Source organism: Microtus pennsylvanicus, chromosome 1 (genome assembly GCF_037038515.1).
Source record: "Microtus pennsylvanicus isolate mMicPen1 chromosome 1, mMicPen1.hap1, whole genome shotgun sequence".
NCBI lineage: Eukaryota > Metazoa > Chordata > Mammalia > Rodentia > Cricetidae > Microtus > Microtus pennsylvanicus.
This window is the reverse complement of record NC_134579.1, coordinates 139,250,085-139,269,795: the sequence shown is the minus strand read 5'-3', so window position 1 is coordinate 139,269,795 and position 19,711 is coordinate 139,250,085. Positions and strand designations below refer to the sequence as shown.

The 19,711-nt window shown below is 42.7% G+C and overlaps 1 protein-coding gene and 1 long non-coding RNA gene across 2 annotated transcripts in view; one reads left to right on the top strand and one right to left on the bottom strand.

Annotated features, from left to right (window-relative positions):
* LOC142858801 (uncharacterized) overlaps positions 1–19,711 on the top strand; it is an 89,605-nt gene that overhangs the window by 2,790 nt on the left and 67,104 nt on the right. The window lies entirely within an intron of this gene.
* On the bottom strand, positions 613–15,347 carry Cxcl17 (C-X-C motif chemokine ligand 17). The gene is made up of 4 exons (XM_075958431.1): positions 15,247–15,347; positions 3,724–3,804; positions 3,058–3,159; positions 613–1,300 (listed from the first exon to the last, which is right to left on the bottom strand). The coding sequence occupies exons 1-4, from the start codon at positions 15,317–15,319 to the stop codon at positions 1,203–1,205; spliced, it is 354 nt and encodes a 117-aa protein (XP_075814546.1). The 5' UTR covers positions 15,320–15,347; the 3' UTR covers positions 613–1,202.

Genomic DNA, 19,711 nt, shown 5'->3' with positions numbered 1-19,711 from the left:
GGCTCAAAACCCTTTTGAATTGCAGCTGAGATCCTTCATACCTTCTTCATAGCTTTGAACTGTGTTTCTACATTTATATTCTTGTATTGCATTAGAAACCCACAGAATGAAGTAATGGGGATGATGATGATGATAGGAATCATAAACACTGATTGATGTCTGTCTAGATACTAAGAAAGCACAGTTTCTAAACCTTTATTATTGTTAATCAGGCAGTATCTGATTCAGTGCTTTGCTCGCTTTCTATGCCACACTCAGACACCTTAAAACGGTGAAAGAATAAAAATCAGGCAATGGAGAGAGAAAGAGGGTCAAGGAGGGAGAAATGCGTGTAGAATCTGGGTCAGGGTTTTGAATGACCAGGGCAAAGGGTGACATCTGGATTGAATGTGAGTGGTCAGACCCCATTAGATTGAATTAACTGATATTCATATACCATATATTCATATATGCATTATGTATGTATTTAACTATTTTCTTTGCTAATTTTCCTATGGTCAAGTGAGACCAATAGGAAGCTGAGGTTTCCTTGATTCTTTTAGGGTGAACAGAGGCATAAGTGTTATGGTGTCGAAAACCAGGAGCTAAACACCAAGATATTGCAGGGTAAAATTTATTCATGGCTGGGCCTAACTTATAGCCTCCTCCTTAGGAGTAGGAGAATGTAAGTGGCCCTCAGCTGCAGCAGAGAGAATCTTCTATAGGTCCTTTATTACTTCTGCAAGCAAGCAAAGCTTAAACAAAAGCAGAACTTTTTGCTATTAACATTTAGCACTAACATATTGTCAAAGTTTTTGACATTTTGATTGGCCAGTTTCAGAAAGCCTGTCAAATATACCAGGTTTTTCAGAAGGTCTTTATGGTGTGTTGGGTTGAAAAAAACGGTCTACACAATAGGAACATGAAACTTATTTCACCTAAGAAATAAAAGTACCAACATAAGATTCTGGGAACAGGTTTGGGAGCTGAATAACAAGAGGAATGGAGGCTCTGTCATTTTTAAATTATTTAACCCATACTGAAATCAATAGTGATGAGAGAAGATGACAGTAGAGGGCACAGTAACCAATATGCTGGGCAGTGCCTTCTGAGAGCACTGGGATGCTGTTGGTGAGGATGGGGTGGGGAGAGCAAGAACGCGCTCTAGGGTGATCACCTCTTTTCCACTGAGAGTGTTCACTTGAGAGAGTAGAGTATCAGAACTATAAGGGCAGAGAGAAACTTGCTAGTTGACATCGTTTGAGAAATTGCTGGCAGGTTCTGGAGGGCCTCTTTGGCTTCCGGTGGTGCTTTTGGTGTCCTAGGGCACAAACAAAAGGATACTGTCATAAAAAACTTAAAAATACTTTGTTTTATTTTTATTTGTGTGTGTGTGCCACTTATGTGTGTGTGCTGTGGGGGTTGGAATAGAATTTCAGAACCCCTGGCGCTGGAGTTCCAGGTAGTTGGGAGCCACCTGACATTTGTGCTGGGAACCAAACTCTGGTCCTCTGATTTATTTCAAGACAGGGTTTCTCTGTGTAGCTCTGGCTGTCTTGGAACTTGCTCTGTAGACCAGGCTGGCCTTGAACTCACAGTCTGCCCCTGTGATTTAATCCCTGTGCTGGGATTAAAGGTGTGTGCCATCATTGCCTGGCTACTCTGGTCCTCTGAAAGAGCAGTGAGTGCTCTAAATGGCTGCTCTTTCTCTCCAGCTCTTTTAAAAACATTTCAAAGTTTATATGTAAACTTTTGAAATTATGAGATGCAGCTGGCTGTGGCAGTGTGTGCCTATAATCGTAGCACTCAGGAGGCAGAAGCAGTATGATCTTTTAAGTCTGAGGTTACCTAAGCTACAAAGTGAGTTCCAAGTCAACTTAGGCTAGAATGGAAATCTATCTCAAAAAGCCAAACGAACTGGGCGGTGATGGCACACACTTGGAAGGCAGAGACAGGTGGATCTATGGGAGTTCAAGGCCAGCCTAGTCTACAAAGTAAGTTCCAGAACATCCAGGGCTACACAGGGAAACCCTGTCTCAAAAACCAAATAAAAGTTGGGGTGGGGTGGGGCAGAGAATGGACAAATCAGAATAAAAAAAATCAAACAGGGGTGGAAGAAATGGCTCACCAGGTAAGGCATTTGCCAAAGTTTATGACCTGAGTTCAGTCCCAGAGACTAATATGGTGGAAGGAGAGAACTGAATCCCAACTCTCTTCTCTGACCTCCACACATGTGATACTAACATAAACACACACACACGCAGTAAAATGAAATATAATACTTTAAAAAACATGTCTTATTTTGTGTGTGTGTTGGGGGTGGGTGGGTGCACATATATGTAGAGTTGCATTCATGCCATAGTGGAAATTTGGAAGTCAGAGGGCAGCTTGCAGTAGTCTGTTCTCTCCTTTTATCATGTGGGTGTCAGGGATTGAACTCAGGTCATCAGATTTGACTACAAGCATCTTCTGAGCCATCTTTCTGGCCCTTTATTTACTTTTTTTTGTATAATAACATTTTAAAAAAGACTGTGGGGATGGAAAGATGGCTCAGCAATTAAGAGCATGAGTTTCCCCTATAGAGGCCTCAGGTTCAGTTCTCAGAACCCACATGGTGTCTCAGGAAATCTAATTCCCTTTTCTGGTCTTCAAGGGCACTGCATTGAGATTAAATACATGCAGGCAAGGTACCCACACACATAAAATGAAAACAAACAAACAAACAAACAAACAAACAGAAAAACCAACTGCCAGATGAAAGAAAAGCCAAAATCCTGTTCCACACTGACACTGGTGTCATCTTCAGAAATCAATGGGCAGGTCACAGCCTCTCTATCTTCCTTTACTTTGATAAACGACACGTTCTAGAATCTAAGATTTTGGTTAAATCTCTTTATTTTCAGAACAAGTCTATCCTAATGCTTTTGTTCTTTCTGTTTTCCTACAAGTTGGCATTGAATAGAAAGGGGCTGGTTGATGCATGTGTTTATTTTGGTCTTCTCGGCCTTGCCTCCATCCCTAGTGAGTTCATAGAACTGAGTGTGGTATAAGGAAGAAGGCCATCCTCTTGAAACTTACTGTTTTTTTTCTCGCTGTCCTTGACATGATCACAGGGACACTGCTTCTTTGGTGATTCCAGCACTGGTGTGGATTTTCTCTTCGGGGCTCTCAGGAACCAATCTGTAAACAACAGGCTACTTCTTAGATGGGAAGGTTGGTATGTTTAGAGTATGGACTTGGCTGGGGAAAAGGGTCAACGGAGAACAATGGAGACCTCAAGCTGTGTGAACCCCTGGGTTTCTAAGTTGTTTTCATGTGACCTCTGTGGGCAGGGATTTGCTGACATGTTTAGAGGAGGCCTTGGGATATCCCTGTGGAGAGTGAAGAATGAAAAAAATGGGCCCAGGTATCTTTTTAGGCTGACATTTCTTCTGCTTTCAATCCTTTCTATAAGGAACATCAGCCTAAGACTAGAATACAAGATGCTTTTGGGGAACCAGGAGAAAGTAAAACCCTTTGGGAAGGTACAGGAAATTTGGGGGGAAGCGTTGGTGGGGGGCACAAAAATCCTGATAGGAATCTAGTTCCTGAGTCCTGCTCATGGAGAAAGCAGGTGTTAGTGCCACCTCTGGTGGGATGCTGAGGCTAGCTCAGACATCTGTCCTGGCCTCAGAGGGACTTATGGGAGATGAAGGTTTTGGGTCACTATAGTGCCAACTCTGTGGTCAAGGCTGAATTACTGACCTCTGCATTCACACTCTTGGCCGCCTTCCTGGAGCCACCTCCCAGAAACCTGGCGTTGGTCCCCATGGCTTTTGGCGACCCCTGTTGGAGGCATATGCGGTTACTTTCAGATACTGGAAAAGGACAGCTCTCTGTGACCCTATCCTCCAGAGTTGCCCTACTTGGGTATTTAGATCAGCACAAGCTCTGTTTCTCTGTGTCTCTGTCTGTCTGTCCCACCTTCCATTGATGGGCTCTAGGGTACTCCAAAAGAGGAATACTGTAAATGGATAAGGAACTGAGACTTAAAAATCTAGCCTAAAGGCTGGAGAGATAGCCCAGTGGTTAAAAGCAAATTCTGCTCTTGCAGAGAGAACCCAAATTTGATTGCTAGCACCTACATGGTGGCTTGCAATCGTCTATAACTGTAGTTCCAGGGGATCCAGTGTCCTCTTCCGACCTACACAGGCACTCATGTACAAAGCAAAAATAAATAAATCTTAAAAGAAAAATGATTTGGGATTCCCCTCTGTATGTTATGAATATGTTTTATTACCATTGGTAAATAAAGAATCTGCTTTGGCTTATGGCAGGGCAGAATATAACTAGGCTGGAAGAAATATATAAAGAGAGTAGTAGGCAGAGTCAGGGAGATGCCACATAACTGCCAAAGGAGAAAGACGCCATGTAGCTGCCCAAGAAGCAAGAGGTAACAAACCATGAGCCTCATGGTAAAATATAAAATAATAGAAATGGGTTAATTTAAGATGTAAGAGTTAGTTAATAAGGAGCCTGAGCTAATAGGCCCAACAGTATTTCTGTGTGATTATTCGGGTCTGGGCAGCTGGCAAATGAACAAGCAGTCTCTGCCAACAGAAAAAAATCAGGCCTACTGAAAATTTTAGCTGAGAAAGTGAAGAAAATAGCTTCTGAATCTAAGGGAAGACATGATAGGGTTATTGAGACTGCAACCCCCACATCGTTCATTAAAATACTGACAACTTAGATGAGAGCAAGGAGCAGCAGATAACTGTAAACCAAAATTTCCACCTGACCTCCAAGTTGCTGTGTTTGAATACACAATTTCAGTTGATTATTAAGAGGATAGTATTTGTGTTTGTTCCTCTGGTACAGACACATTGCATCCAAGCCTATGTTATTTGATTCTACAACTTCCATATATTTGAGATAAGGTCTTTCTATGCGGCTCAATGTACATCTAACTTCTGGCCTTAAGTGATCCATCAGAATCTGCTTCTTGGTAGCTGGGATTATTGGTGCTTATCACCAAGCCCACCCCTAAAATATGTTTATGACAACAGAAGATGAAGGTTTAAGTCTGGTGATATGGCTTAGCAGAGAAAGGCACCTGCTACCAATCTTGACAACCTGAGTTCCATCCTTGGAACTCACATGGTAGCAGATTGTTGACTCCTGTGGGCTATCCTCTCAGACTGTCATACATTCCCTGTGTGTGGCATGTGTGCCCACCCAAAGAAAAATAAATTAATTAGATATAATACAAAATTTGTCATAGGGTTTCTATTGCTGTGATAAGAGACCATGACCAAAAGCAACTTTGGGAAGAAAGGGTTTATTTCACCTTACAACTCACACTTTATTACTTCTTGAGGGAAGGCAAGGTAGGAACCCATGTTTGGAACCTGGATGCAGGAACTGATGCAGAGGTCATGGAGGAAGGCTGCTTATTAACTCGTTCCTCCTGGCTTGCTTAGTTTGCTTTCTTATACATCCCAAGATTACTTGCCTAGGGGACTCACCACTTATAGTGAACTAGGCCTTCCCACAACAATCATTATTCAAGAAAATACCCTACATATTTCCTACAGGCCAATCTTAAGGAGGTTCTTTCTTAAGAACAGAGGTTCCTTTTTTTCAGATGACCATAGTCAAATTGACAACAACCAACCAACCAGGCTAAAATTATAAAAAGATAAAGGCTTATAGATTTTAGAATCTCCAGCTAGAACTGGGACCACATGACAATTCCCTAATTTTAGTTAGTGATATTTCCTGTTAAAATCAATAGCAGATTGGGAATCTAAGTGTTTGTCTGGCATGTGCGATAGCCTGGATTTGATCCATAGTACCATGAAAACAATCAAATATGCCGTCATATGTTTCTTATTTTGTTTAAATTATTCTTTCTCTGAAACAGGGTCTTCATAGTATAACTGGGGTTGGACCTGGATGATGTGGAGTGTCATATATCAATCTGTTGATTTCATTGTTTAAGCAATAAAGAAACTGCTAGGCCCATTTGATAGGCCCACCCTTAGGTGGGTGAAGTAAACAGAAGGGAAGGCTGGGAGAAAGAGGAAGTGAGGTCAGACTCCACAGCTCTGCTCTCCGGAGCAGACGCCTCAGGAGAGACGCCATGCTACCTGCTCCAGGGAAGACGCACACCATGCCCCAGCTCCGACCCAGGATGGACTTAGGCTAGAATCTTCCCGGTAAGCGCACCTAGGGGCGCTACATAGATGATTAAAAATGGGCCAGAGCAGTGTTTAAAAGAATACAGTGTCCGTGTAATTATTTGGGGCATAAGCTAGCCGGGCAGAGCCGGCGGCTGGGGTTTTGGGGACGTAGCCCCGCCGCCGCTCCATATTACTACAAATGACGCCCAGACGTGTGGCTAACTAAACCTACTTAAAAAACCTGAGAAGGCTTAAAAATAAGGAAGAGAGAGTTTAACACAGATTTTTGCTGTTTGTTGGTGGCGTGCTGTAGAGAGATTTCCTGATTCGGCAACAGCAGCAGAAAAAACGCTGTGTCATTTCAAAGCGTGGCTTCCTGGGGCTGTGCCGCCAGTGCAAACTCTGGCTTTATGTTTGTGTTCCCGCTTGGGATCTAAAGGAGAGTGCTCTGAGACCTTGACGATGACTCAGAGCTCCGCGCCTGCTCCTGGGCAGAAGGCAGAATCAGGCTTAGGCAGGCGAAAGAGCATGGCGGATTTCTGCTGCCATACAGAGATGTGTTTTCAGACTGCGTAGTGCTCAGCGTGTCAGATCTGGATGTAACTTGGATGAAAAGAATTTCTGTGCTGCACGCTCAGTCTCAGAATTAAAGTGCTGAGTGCCGCTCCTACCTGGTAGCCCCAAGAGGCTTCCTGACTCAGCTTTAGCTACAAAACCCTGCGGCTCATTAAGAGGTCCTGCCACAAAACACTTAAACAGTGTTGATAAAAAGCTAAACGCGTGCTTTTCGGTTTTCAGGCGTAGCAGGAAAAAAGCTGCGCCGTTTAAAAATGCCGGCTTTCTGGGCTGTCCTGCCAGGGCAAACTCTGACTGTTTGAGGCAGGAGGGCCGGCTACCGAGAGAGGATTTGAGTGTTGTCTGTTGTAGCTCGCTGGCTGGCAGGGACCTTGCAGCCTGTACCTCAGCCATGAGGCTGAAAAGCTAAGAAATGGACTGGATCTAGCTGGCAAAGCCACGCCTTTAGTCCTACTGATATTGCTTGACAAATTAAAGGCTCTTGTCATCAAAAAAAGAGAGATATACAGTAAAGAGAGATTCAAAGACAGAAAATTTCTAAATGGTTTAAAATGTGTTAAAAATATATACAGACTAAAAGTTAAAATTCTTAAAGCAAACTTCTGTGACTTCAAGGTGTGGTAGCACACGCCTTTAATCCCAGTGCTTAAAAGGCAGAGATAAACAGATCTCTGTGAGTTCAAAGTGTAGTAGCAAACACCTTTAATCCCAATGCCTGGGAGGCAGAGACAGGCGGATCTTTGAGAGTTCAAAGACGGCCTGGTCTACAGGGTTATTCCAGGTCAAAGATGTACGCTCAAAAAACAAAAAGTTAACCTAGGAATGTCACAGCTTAGATTCTTAAGCGCCTAGTGATTTAAAGGCACAAATCAAAAGTGCTCCTGGATGGTAAAAAATTACAGATTCACAATAGGACAGATTCAGACCAATAAATGAGTCACACTGTTGGATGAATGTACGTTGGCTTGGGAGAGAAAAGAAAAAAAATATAAAAAATAAAGTTAATGGTTAAAAAAAAAAAAGTAAAAGTAAAGTCTTTAAAGAGACAAAATAAAGTAAAATAATAGAGTAAAAATAAGCCGCATAAAAATAAAAAATTCACAGAGAGTCTGGATTATGTACATTATGTTTTCTTTAAAATTTTTAACTGTGAAGGAGCTAAGTACAGAGAGACATTTCATTATATGGGCTGCCAAGTGAAACCAGAATGGATATCATGAGGGTATGACTTCAGAATTTGGGTCTAAGGATATGATACTTTGGAGAGAGTCTTCTTTTGTTTTCACAGAGGATGAGACCCTGTTCATTTCTTCTATTCCGATTTGGTATGATGGACCACGTCCTCCTAAAGGGTTGCTGTGAACATCTTCAAAAAATTGCTTTGCTCAACTGCCAACTGAGATAAACCTGGCACACAGGTTACACCCTAAATAATCTGATTAACGACGCCCCCATTCAGCAAAAAGCAGTTTGGAGAAAAAAACTGCGCCCATGTTCCCAAATATGGTTTATAAACGTTCTTTTACATTTAAAGGGGGATATGATATAGGTATGAATAATTTGCATTAGTATAGATTTTGCTTTATTTATAGAGATTTAAGGTCAATTTTGTTATATGTATAAATGTTTCTGATGTAACTTTTACTTGATAACTGTTTTGTTATATGTAATTTTGCTATGTTAAGGTTAAAGCCTTCCTTTTTTTGTTTAAACAGAAAAAGGGGAAGTGATGTGGAGTGTCATATATCAATCTGTTGATTTCATTGTTTAAGCAATAAAGAAACTGCTAGGCCCATTTGATAGGCCCACCCTTAGGTGGGTGAAGTAAACAGAAGGGAAGGCTGGGAGAAAGAGGAAGTGAGGTCAGACTCCACAGCTCTGCTCTCCGGAGCAGACGCCTCAGGAGAGACGCCATGCTACCTGCTCCAGGGAAGACGCACACCATGCCCCAGCTCCGACCCAGGATGGACTTAGGCTAGAATCTTCCCGGTAAGCGCACCTAGGGGCGCTACACAGATGATTAAAAATGGGCCAGAGCAGTGTTTAAAAGAATACAGTGTCCGTGTAATTATTTGGGGCATAAGCTAGCCGGGCAGAGCCGGCGGCTGGGGTTTTGGGGACGTAGCCCCGCCGCCGCTCCATATTACTACACCTGGACTCTGAATCCCCCAGCTTCCACCCCTGCCAATGCCCAGCTCATTTTTGTTGTTGTTTTTGGTTGGGAAAGGGTCTTGCTGTATAGTCCAAGCTGTCCTTGAACTTTCAGCTATCTCTCTAACACTGATTCCAGATTACAGATGAGTTACTATGCTTGAATTATTCTTGTGTAATTTGTCACTTTAAATCTGTTATGGACTGAATGAACTCCATCCTCCTAAATTCACACATTGAAGATCTAACCTCTACTTCCTCAAAATGAGTATATTTGGAGATAGGGTTTTAAAAATGACAATTAAGCTAAAATAAGGCTTTTGTGGTGTTTTTTAATCCAGTATTATAAGAAAATGATCCAGGTGTGGTGGCACATGCCCAGCACCAGAGAGGCAGAGGCAGAGACAGGAAAATCTCTGTGGGTTCAAGCCCAGTCTGGTCTACAGAATGAGTTCCAGAACAGCCAGAGCTACACAGAAGAAACCCTGTTTCCTGTCTCAATGCCCCCCCCCCCACCAAAAAAAAACCCTTAAAGATGTGTACATAGCAAAAAACCATGTGATCGATGATACAGTGAGATGCTAGCAGAATATGTCCTCTTAAAACCTCTGTGTTGGGGCTGAGGAGGCAGGGCAGCCGGCAAGAGCACTTCCTGCTGGTGCTCAGGGCAGTTTATAACCTACTGTAACTCGGGTTCCAGGGGACCTGACTTCCTGTTCTGGCCTCTGGGGCACTGCAGGCATATGGTACACAAACATACACATGGGCAAAGCATTCATATACATCAAATACAATAAATGAATCCTTAAAAAAGCTTCTATGTTAGAATCCTAGTCCCTAGTGTGATTGTATTAGGAAGTGGGGGCTTTGGGGGCTAATTAGATCATGAAAGTAGAGCTCCCAGGAGTGAGATTAATACCTTTGTGGAAAGGGACCTCTGGGAACCTTTAATTTCCAGTGTATGAGAATTGATTGTCTACACACAGGGGGATGACTCTTACCTGAATCAATCATACCAAAACCCTAATCTCAGAAGCTCTACTTTTGGAACGATGAAAAATAAGTTTCTGCTGGTTCTAAGAGATTCAGACCTTCTGGTACCTCAGTTTTAGATTTCCAGTCTCCAGAAATGTGAGATAAATAAAATTTGTCCCTAAAGCCACCTCAGCTGTGGTAACTTGTTATGACACTCCTAATGAATAGAAACAAACCTTTCTCCTCCACTAGCCTCAGAATCCATAGGTCAGCTCTGACAGAGCTCACTGTTCCTAGCACATGGTATTTAGTAAGTGCTTGTTCAGTAGGTGCACAGACAAGCGTTTGGAGAGGGCTCTGTTAGAGATCATCAGGTTCAGTTTGGGCTCCTCTCCCCAGACTTGTGCCCTTTTTGTCACACAGATGGGTGGTGTTGCATCATTTTCCAGAGCCTTTTTTTCAATGTTCTCATGTGATGTTTTGAGCACTATTAAAATAATTTAGATGGGCACAGCCCTTGCTTCTATTTTTTTCTAGCATTTTCTCCTTGAATGGCCGCTATTCCTCATTTCAGCAAGAAGCCATAAAATATTAAAGCCAGAAGAAATCATGTAGATGACTTAGTTGAATCCCTAAATATAGAACTTTAAAAATTCTTAGTGATTACATTTAGATATTTAGAAATTGTAAGACTATTGGGAAAAAATTTGAAAGTACAACAAACTCCATTATCATCATTTTATTTTGAGGTAAAGTCTTGTAGTTCAGGATAGTCTTGAGCTCACTACAGAAGTGAGGATGACCTTGAGCTACAGATCCTTCTGTTTCAATCTCCCAAGTGCTAGAATTAACAGGTGAGTGGTGTGGTGCCGTGCTCAAGATTACACATTTATTTAAGATTTTTTTTTCTGTTTTTCGAGACAGGGTTTCTCTGTGTAACAGCTCTAGGTGTCCTGGAACTAGCTCTTGTAGACTGGGTTGGCCTTGAACTCACAGAGAACCACCTTCAGCTGCCCCCCGAGTGCTGGGATTAAAGGCGTGTGCCACCACTGTCCAGTTAATTTTATTTTTTTTTAAGATTTATTATTTTTTTGTGTATGAGTGTTTTGCCTGCATGTATGTGTGTGCACCACATGCATGTCTGATGTCTTTGGAGTCTAGAAAAGGGTGTTGATTCCTGTAGTTGTGGATGGTTGTGAGCTGCCATATGGGTGCTGGGAATCAGTCCTGGGTTGTATACAGGAACAGAGTGATTTTAGCCACTGAGCCGTCTGTTCAACTTTTCCTCTAGATTTATTTTATAAAGTAGCTTCATCTTGTGAGGAATTATGAATGTCATGTAGTCTTAGTATTATGTCCATCTTTACTCCCTCTCCTCCTCTCTCTGTCTTGGTCTCTGTCTGTTGAGTGGCCAAGATTAGCCCAGCAGGCTAGACTGGGATATTTTCTTTTCTAATGTGTTAAAATAAGCATGTTATTATTAAGGCCATAAAAAGCAAATTTATGTTTCATCAAAAATTAGTCTTGGTAAACACTTGCCCAGTGAACTTTCTATCCAGATAGATCTGGGGCTCCCTATGGGCTCTGTCACTTAACTGTATGATGTATACTTCTTGGATCTGTGAGTGTCTGACTTATAAAACAAGGATAAGTAATGCCCACCTTGCTGAGGAATAAATGATCTGTGAATGTTCCATATCCAGACATCTGTTCAGGATATGAGTTGTCACTGAGGACTGGTAGTTGTTTTCTTCCTTTCTTCCCTTGACCTCAAACTTGATAAATAACTGGGGATAAACTTGAACTCTTGATCCTTCTACCCCAGCCTTTAGGTGCTGGGATTTCAGGCATGTGCCAACACACTTGGCTTCTACTTGTTTTTCTGAAGACAGTGATCACACCACCTGCAGCTCCAGCAAAGGGCATATTTCAGCCCATGAGAAGAAACGGGGATCCCTGGAGGTGGCTTATTCCATGGACCAGGAAAATATAAGATAAGCCTGAAACCTCTTGTGTCAGAAAGTAAGGAACTGCCCCCCCCCCAAAATAAAAATGATGGAAACAGTAAAACCCTCTGGAAACCAACCTGAAGGACAACGTGATAACATAATAAATGATGGTAGTAGTTGGGTTAAAACCCATGAGTGTCTGACTCTGGGTCCATACAGCTATAAACAAGTAGGTGGATAACTAAAAGGAAGAGGGCCTGGAGAGATGGCTCAGTGGTTATGAGCACTTACTGCTTTCTCAGAGGACCTGAGTTCAGTTCCCAGCACCCACATCGGGTGGCTCACAACTGCCTTTAATTTTTAAATTAATTATTGTTTGTGCATGTGGTGTGGGTGGGGGAAGTGTGAAACCAAAGCACATGTGTGGAGCTTAGAGGACAATTTGTGGAGTCTGTTCTCCCCTTCCACAGTGGGTATCGAACTCAGGTCTCCAGACTTTGACGGCAAGCACATTTACCCACTGAGGCCTCTTCTCTTGCTAGCCCTTCTGTGATATTGTTGCACTAAGTGAATAAGCAGAACTTTATCATGAGAAAACACTGGAAAGCCCCATACTGAGAGCATTTTACTTTTCAGTACTCTTCAAAAATATACCAAGAACTCCCAGGAAAGAGGAGGAAAGACAGGAGCTGCCCTAGCTTGGAGGACACCAAGGTGACATGACAGTTTTACTCACTGTGAGTTCTAAATTGGCTTCTGGACTAGAAAATGATGTTAGCAGAATAATTAGGACACTTTGAATATTTAAGAGATTAGCCAATGTTACTGTGTTAATGACAGTTTCCTGTTTTTTTAAATTTTAATTTTATGCGTATGGGTGTAGAGTCTTTCTCTGTCCTACCTGCTAGCTTCCAAATAATGGAAACTGCTTATTAATTATGAAAACTTGGCCAATAGCTTAGGCTTGTTTCTAGCTCACTCTTATAATTTAAATTAATCCATATCTTTTAATCTATGTTCTTTTACGTGGCTTAGTTCTTTTATTTTGTAAGGCCCATGCTGCTTGCTCTATGTCCCTGGTGTCTCCTCACGACTCTGCCCTTTTTCATCCCAGCATCCTGTGTGCCTGGAAATCCTGCCTAGCTATTGGGCATTCAGCTTTTTTTCCCCATTAAACCAATCAGAGTGACACATCTTCACAGTATACAAAAAGATTATTCCTCAACCTATGGGTATTTTGTCCGCATGTACATCTGTGCACCACTGGTGTGTCTGGTGACTTAAGAGGCCAGAAGAGGGCATCAGATCCCCTGGGACTGGAGTTACAGACATTTGTAAGACACCATCGGGATGCTGGAATCTGGACCCAGGTCATCTGAAAGAGTGGTCTGATTTTAACCTCTGAGCCATCTCTTCAGTCCCTCCTGTTTTTAAAGATTATTATTTTTTATGTGTATGAGTATTTCACGTTTGCTCATGCATGGTATGCATGCTATGTCCACAGAGGCCAGAAGAGGGCATTGGATCCCCTGGGACTGGAGATCATAGGATTGTGAGCAGCCATTTGGGTGTAGGAATCAAACAAAGCCTGGGTTCTCTGGAAGAAAAACCAGTGCTCTTAACTCCAGAGTCATCTCTCCAGCCCCCATTACATTTTGTAAATACAAAATGAGATCACAGTGTATTTATTGTAACACTTAAAACAGTGCCTGCAGTACAGGATTTCTTAACACATGTCAGCTATTACCATAAGTAATATCATCAAGTAATATTACAAATAGGGAGTAATCTATTATAAGTAATTTGTTCACAATTTTTAAAAATACGTTCTTATGTATTCTTTTTGTCCCTCTCCCTTTTCAAACCAGCTCAACTTTACTTACACATCCAGGATGCATGGGGTTCTGTGTTTAATACACATACTCACACTAACAGCAACAAGGAAAAAAATATTGCCATCACAGCCTGGCATAGAGTCATAGAAATGAATCATTTTGATCTTAGAAACCAGAGCACTTAGCTAATATTTGCTGAGTGCTATACTGCATAGTGTGAGGGTTATGGAAATGATATATCAGTTTGTGTCACCAAGGTGATTAAGGACGGAGAACAAATAGAAGGTGTACCCTTAAATTGTGAGACAGACTATGATACGTGCAAAAGAGTCTTATTTAAACTGAGTGTAGTCAGCAAGGGGAGAGCTGTGTGTAGCTGAGGGAGGAATCAGTGGAGGAGTGGGAAGGTGTGAGTTTTCGAGCTGGATATGTGAGTAAAGCTGATCTGGTTTGACAACATAGGACGTGTTGGGAATCAGCAGTCTAGTCTGAGCAGAGCATAGAGTGTATCTTTGTGAGTGGAGGAGAGTGGACTGGAAAAGTAGGTTGGGACTAGAACTTTGAGTACATGGGGAGGACTCTAGCCCCGTGTCCATCATAGTGATAGGGATGCCTTCCCGTCCAGGATTGTAGAACCCAGCAATTTCCAAAGAACTTTCTCTAGAAAGGAGAGAAGTTGGACATTGTAGAAGACAGGTGATCCTAAATTTAGGATTGCTGCTGAGTTTGCCACAAGTTATTTCACCCTCAAATAGCCGAGGGGCTGAGAGGGATAGTATTCTCAAGTAGAAAGATACATGGATGGAGATGATCTTGCTTTTGTGTGGTGGTCTGTGAAGGGCTGGGTCACATTGGCTCTGATGAAAACCGGAGCAGATTCAGAACCACTACTAAGGTCTGCTTCCCCCAAGGCAGACCAATTTAACAGAGCGCGGCATGACCAAAGTGTCTGCATGGCCACTGCCTGCTGATAGGACTGTCCAGTTTGTATCATCAGTGACTTAACTGGCAAGCTCTAGAAAAATATAAAACTCTTAATTTCTTTAATTTCTACCACAATCTTTAATTGAGACCTGAGGAAATTTGTGACTTTTCTAGGAGAGGTTAGGGAAGGAAAGTGGGTCTGGTCTGGGCTGTGTGTATGCATGTGTGTATGTTGCCAGCTTCAGTTGCACACACTTTGGCAATGTTTCTTAAAGTTCACAGACTCTTTGGGATAAGTAGGGTACTTCCTTTTTGTTAATGATGATACTGACACTGAGAAAGACTAACTTAATTGCTCCAACTTGTAGCTAAAAGAATACTTTAATGGGTATGTTGTTGGATTTGCCACATTTCCTACTCCATTTCCTCCATTAATATCAAATTAATTTTTGGTATGTGCACATTATAGGTGAGGTACAAAGTAATCTTGAGCAGGGCATGGTGGCACATGCCTACATAACGCTGGTACTCGGGATGCTGAGGTAGGAAGAGTGCAAGTTTCAGGTCAGCCTGGGCTACGTATCAACACCCTGTCTCAAGGGGGAAGAAAATTAGTTGGGGGGAAGGAGGGAAGAGGAGGTAAAGAGGAAGGGAGGGAGAGAAAGAAAAGAGAGAATATGATTTCATCTCATTTACCTGGATTTGGTCTGCTGGAGACCGTGAGCATGGCTGGCAGCAACAGAAGGAAGGCAGAGACTAGAACCTTCATTGTGGCTGTTTGTTGGTGGTGTTGTTGCTTAAAGATGGTGTGGAATGGCTTGGGTAGGGTGGTGTCTACAGTTTAATCCCATGCCAGAGTACCCATTAGAAGGCAAGAACAAGAAGGCGGGGCTGGTGATGCTGGTAACAGATTGGACCAGGTGCTTTACAGGAATGTGGGAGGCAAAACCGGTCAAACAAAAGAAACACAACACTCTGGAGAACCAAGGAGTGATTGAAAGCTTGGCAGCTGTCCTTAACTCCTCACCCCCTACAGTGTTATGATTTGTGTTGTCTTAGCTTTTTCCCAACACTTGAATTTCCTTGTACTTTTTGGCTGTTTATAGCAAGAAATGGGGCACTGCAGGGTGGCAGAAGAGAGGCTGGCTGGTGTGTCTCTTTTGTTTATCCACTCGCAAATACCAGCAATGGAAGTACTTCTGTCTGGGTAGTTTCTCTGTCTTCACACTGTTGGCAGTTCTCTCCAGTTCTCTAACCATGTAAAGGGGAAACAGAGCTGGAGTAAGAGGAGGCAGTTCAAATTGGTTGTGGTGGTGTATGTCTGCAATTTCAGTACTGGGGAGGGCGAGGAGGACCTGAGTGTGATGACAAAACCTATTTTAAAAAAAGAAGAAAAGAAAGAAAAACAAACAAAAATGAAGGGCTGGTGGCTGATGAGCTAATTGTTCTGAGCTCAATTCCCAGGACTCACAGAGGAAGTAGAGAACCAATAAGTTATCCTCTGACCTCCATACTCACTTGGTGGCATGCACACTCCCCTCCCCCATAAATAAATGTATTGAAAATGAAGAGATGCGATGTAGCTTAGCGATAGAATGCTTGTCTAGCATGCACATGGCTCCAGGTTTGGTTCTCAGCACAACAAAAAACAAAACAACAATAAATAAACAAAATTAAAGGCAATTATCTTTGCTCCAAAAACCCTTCCCTGGAGCAGTGGGAGAAAACTAGGCCTCCTCTTGCTCATCAGGAAGTTGCTATGGTTTAGTTGCTTCAGTCTACAGGACAGGGGATTTTATTTGTGGGGGATCACCAGAGCTTCAGATCCAAGAAGGCTTGAGGAGTATAGGAACTCTTGAACTGTGTTTGCCCACATTGGTGGGGATCTTGGTTCCAGTCTCTGGAAATGGCCCAGGGCAAAAGGAGAAAGCTGATAATACTCACAGTCAACATTGAGGTGATTGTGCTAGCCAACTTCCTGGCAAACATGCACCTCACAAAAGAGAGGAATTTTATTTCTGGCTTGCAGTGTTAGAGGTTTTATTCCATGGCCAGTCTGCCCTGTGTTGAGATACACATCATGGAATGAGTGCACAGTGGAGAAAACGCTCACGTCCTAGCAGCCAGGAAGCAAAGCAGACAGTGAGAAACAGGATTCTAATATTTTCTTTAAGGCTGTATACCCCACGACGACCTCATTATTTTCTATGAAACTGTCTCCTAAAAGGTTCTTCTGACCTCCCAATAGGCTAGCTACCAGGTCTTTAACTCACAGGCTTTTGGGAAGCATGGAAGATCCAAACTATAACAATCTTGAACACATCAGCACTAAATTTGGTGTCTATACTAGAGACTTTAGGAATGTGTCAAAGAGAGGGATTGCTCAACTTGAATGCTGGGTGACATTTGTCAGGGTTGAACAGTGAACAAGGAAGTCTTTCCTAGAGCCTTTGGGAATGAGGGAGTGTATGAAGTTGGTCCTGCAAAAGAAGTGAATAGATAAAATGATTTTAAAAATAGAATCTTAGTCTACAGCTAAGGGTGACTTAGAATTTATAACAGTTCTGCTTCTGCCTCCTGCATTGAATTTTTTTTCTCATTTCTCTTCTCCAGTTTGTCCTAGCTCAATACCATGCTGAGGGTTGTGTTAGGTAGTGAGCACTCTCCTCAGACTGATAATTTGGTTTTAGTCTGATACCACTGATGTGGTTTCTTTCTATAGACAGCCTCTATTTTCAGGAGGCTGACGTTTAGTCAGGGGACGGCATGCACTTCATAACCCTGAGATACAAATGGAGTCACCTTCACTAAGGACTGAGATGGTAATTAGGTAAGATTTGGTTTTCTAAAAAATTATTTATTTATTATTTTTGTTTTTTGAGGCAGGGTTTCACTGTAGCTTTGGAACCTGTCCTGGAACTAGCAGACCAGGCTGGCCTTGAACTCAAAGAGATCCACCTGCCTCTGCCTCCTGATTGCTGGGATTAAAGGCGTGCACCACCATTGCCCGGCTGAGATTTCTTTTTACTTTATGTGATAGGTGTTTCACCTGTATGTGTGTGTCCCATATCATGTAGTGCCTGAGGAGACCAGAAGAGGGCAGTAGATCTTTTGGGACGGAAGTTATAGACAGTTGTGAGTCACCATGTGGGTGCTGAGAATCAGTCCAGGCCCTCTGGAAAATCAGCCAGGACTCTTAACTATGTTTCTTTAGACCCCTATTAGTTTTAAATATTTAATTTGTGTGTGTGTGCGCGCGCGCGTGCGCGTGCACACATTCCATATTTATACAGATTTTGGAAGAGGTCAGAAGAGAGCATCAGATTTCCTGGAGCTGGAGTTACAGTGTGAGCCACCCAATATGGGTGCTGGGAACTGAACTTGGTTTTCTGGAATGGCAGCAAGCACTTTTAACCATTGAATCATCTCTCAAAACCTGGGAGCTTTAAAAAAAAATTATAAATAACAACTTGTTTCTGTGCATCTTTGTCACAAATAAATTTGAATTGATGGATATGTAAATGAATGTGGGGATAACACAAGAACATACCTTTTTATATTTTAGCTAATAAAATCATTTAAAAATTTTAAAATTTAACTAAAATAGAATTACATCCTTTACCCCCTATTCTCTTTTCTTTCCTCTTTCTTTCTTTCTTTCTTTCTTTCTTTTTTTCTTTCTTTCTTTCTTTCTTTCTTTCTTTCTTTCTTTCTTTCTTTCTTTCTTTCTTTCTTTCTTTGTGTTTTGAGACAAGGTATCACTCTGTAGTTCAAGCTAGCCTTGAACTTGGGATGCTGCCTCAGCCTCCCACTTAGAATCATATGCCACTTAATTAGGCAGGGTTTGAGCTGGGTCTCACAGGACAGGTAGAAATTGGGCTGGTGGAGGGCAGAGAGCAAGTCAGTGCAAAGGGTGTGTGGGCATACAGAGTGGATTGGGTGGGGTCTTTGGGGACGGGGCTGTTGACTTCCTTTTTATTTGAGTTTTCTGAACTCAACAGGGCCTGGCACCAAGGAAGTACTCTGCAAATGTTTAATGAACAAAGCAATAGCTTTCCAACCCCTTAACTTGGTCTGATAAGATAGGAAGTTTGTGAAAATTCAACCTATTGAAAGTAAGAAAATCTTACTATAGACATATGTTCACACAGAACTTCATTCAGCTGTTCATCACTCCAACCTGTGTTGAGGCCACTGCAAGATCAGGGAGCTCTCCCTCAGTTCTCCTCAGGTCTCCTTAGTCTGTTAGATCAGGGAGCTCTCCCTCAGTTCTCCTCAGGTCTCCTTAGTCTGTTAGATCAGGGAGCTCTCCCTCAGTTCTCCTCAGGTCTCCTTAGTCTGTTATATCAGGGAGCTCTCCCTCAGTTCTCCTTAGTCTGTTAGATCAGGGAGCTCTCCCTCAGGTCTCCTCAGGTCTCCTTAGTCTGTTAGATCAGGGAGCTCTCCCTCAGTTCTCCTCAGGTCTCCTTAGTCTGTTAGATCAGGGAGCTCTCCCTCAGGTCTCCTCAGGTCTCCTTAGTCTGTTAGATCAGGGAGCTCTCCCTCAGTTCTCCTCAGGTCTCCTTAGTCAGCCCCTACAACTCTAGATCCTGACTGCTGGTCAGTTCCGTCTGCTTTCTTGATAATGAACACTTTTAAGACAAATGGAATTTTGAATTGGGTTCCTTCAGTAGCCTAAAGCTCTGAGGGCAGGAAAGCATCTGATTTTGTTGCTCCAATGCCCAGTGGATTGTGAGTTCAAGGACAGTCTGTGATATAAAGAGTGAGTTCTATAATTTTGAACAGTTTGGTGTCGGTGGAACATCCAGGTTCCAAGCCGCGCGCTAACAATGTCACCCTTGAAATCACCATGACAGGCATTTTCAGACATCTAGCCCTGCCTGAAGTTCTAGGAATTGTAGGGATCCAGGGCATGGTCTCATCTTGTGCTCTCTCTTCAGTCCTGGTCCTGTTCTTGGCAGGCACGGATGCCAGCTGGTACCAGAGAACACCCTTCAAGTGCCCCTCCATTTCCCACCCGCCACTTTCCAAATGATATAATCTGAAGCTCTCCTATCACCTCCCCGTGCCCAGGTGAAGCGCAGAAACCAGAGCAGAAACTGAATTCTCGGAATGTCTAGCCAGAGTCGCAGTGCGGCAGAAGTGCCGGCTTCCCCATCCT

What these genes read in the sequence shown, in the direction of transcription:
- Cxcl17 (XM_075958431.1), bottom strand. Translation starts at nt 15,319, where the DNA reads ATGAAGGTTCTAGTCTCTGCCTTCCTTCTGTTGCTGCCAGCCATGCTC. An exon ending in CTCCAGCAGACCAAATCCAG is followed by an intron (nt 3,805 to 15,246) that starts GTAAATGAGATG and finishes TGCCTCCAACAG; the next exon opens with GGGTCGCCAAAAGCCATGGG. An exon ending in GGACAGCGAGAAAAAAAACA is followed by an intron (nt 1,301 to 3,057) that starts GTAAGTTTCAAG and finishes TTTGTGCCCTAG; the next exon opens with GACACCAAAAGCACCACCGG.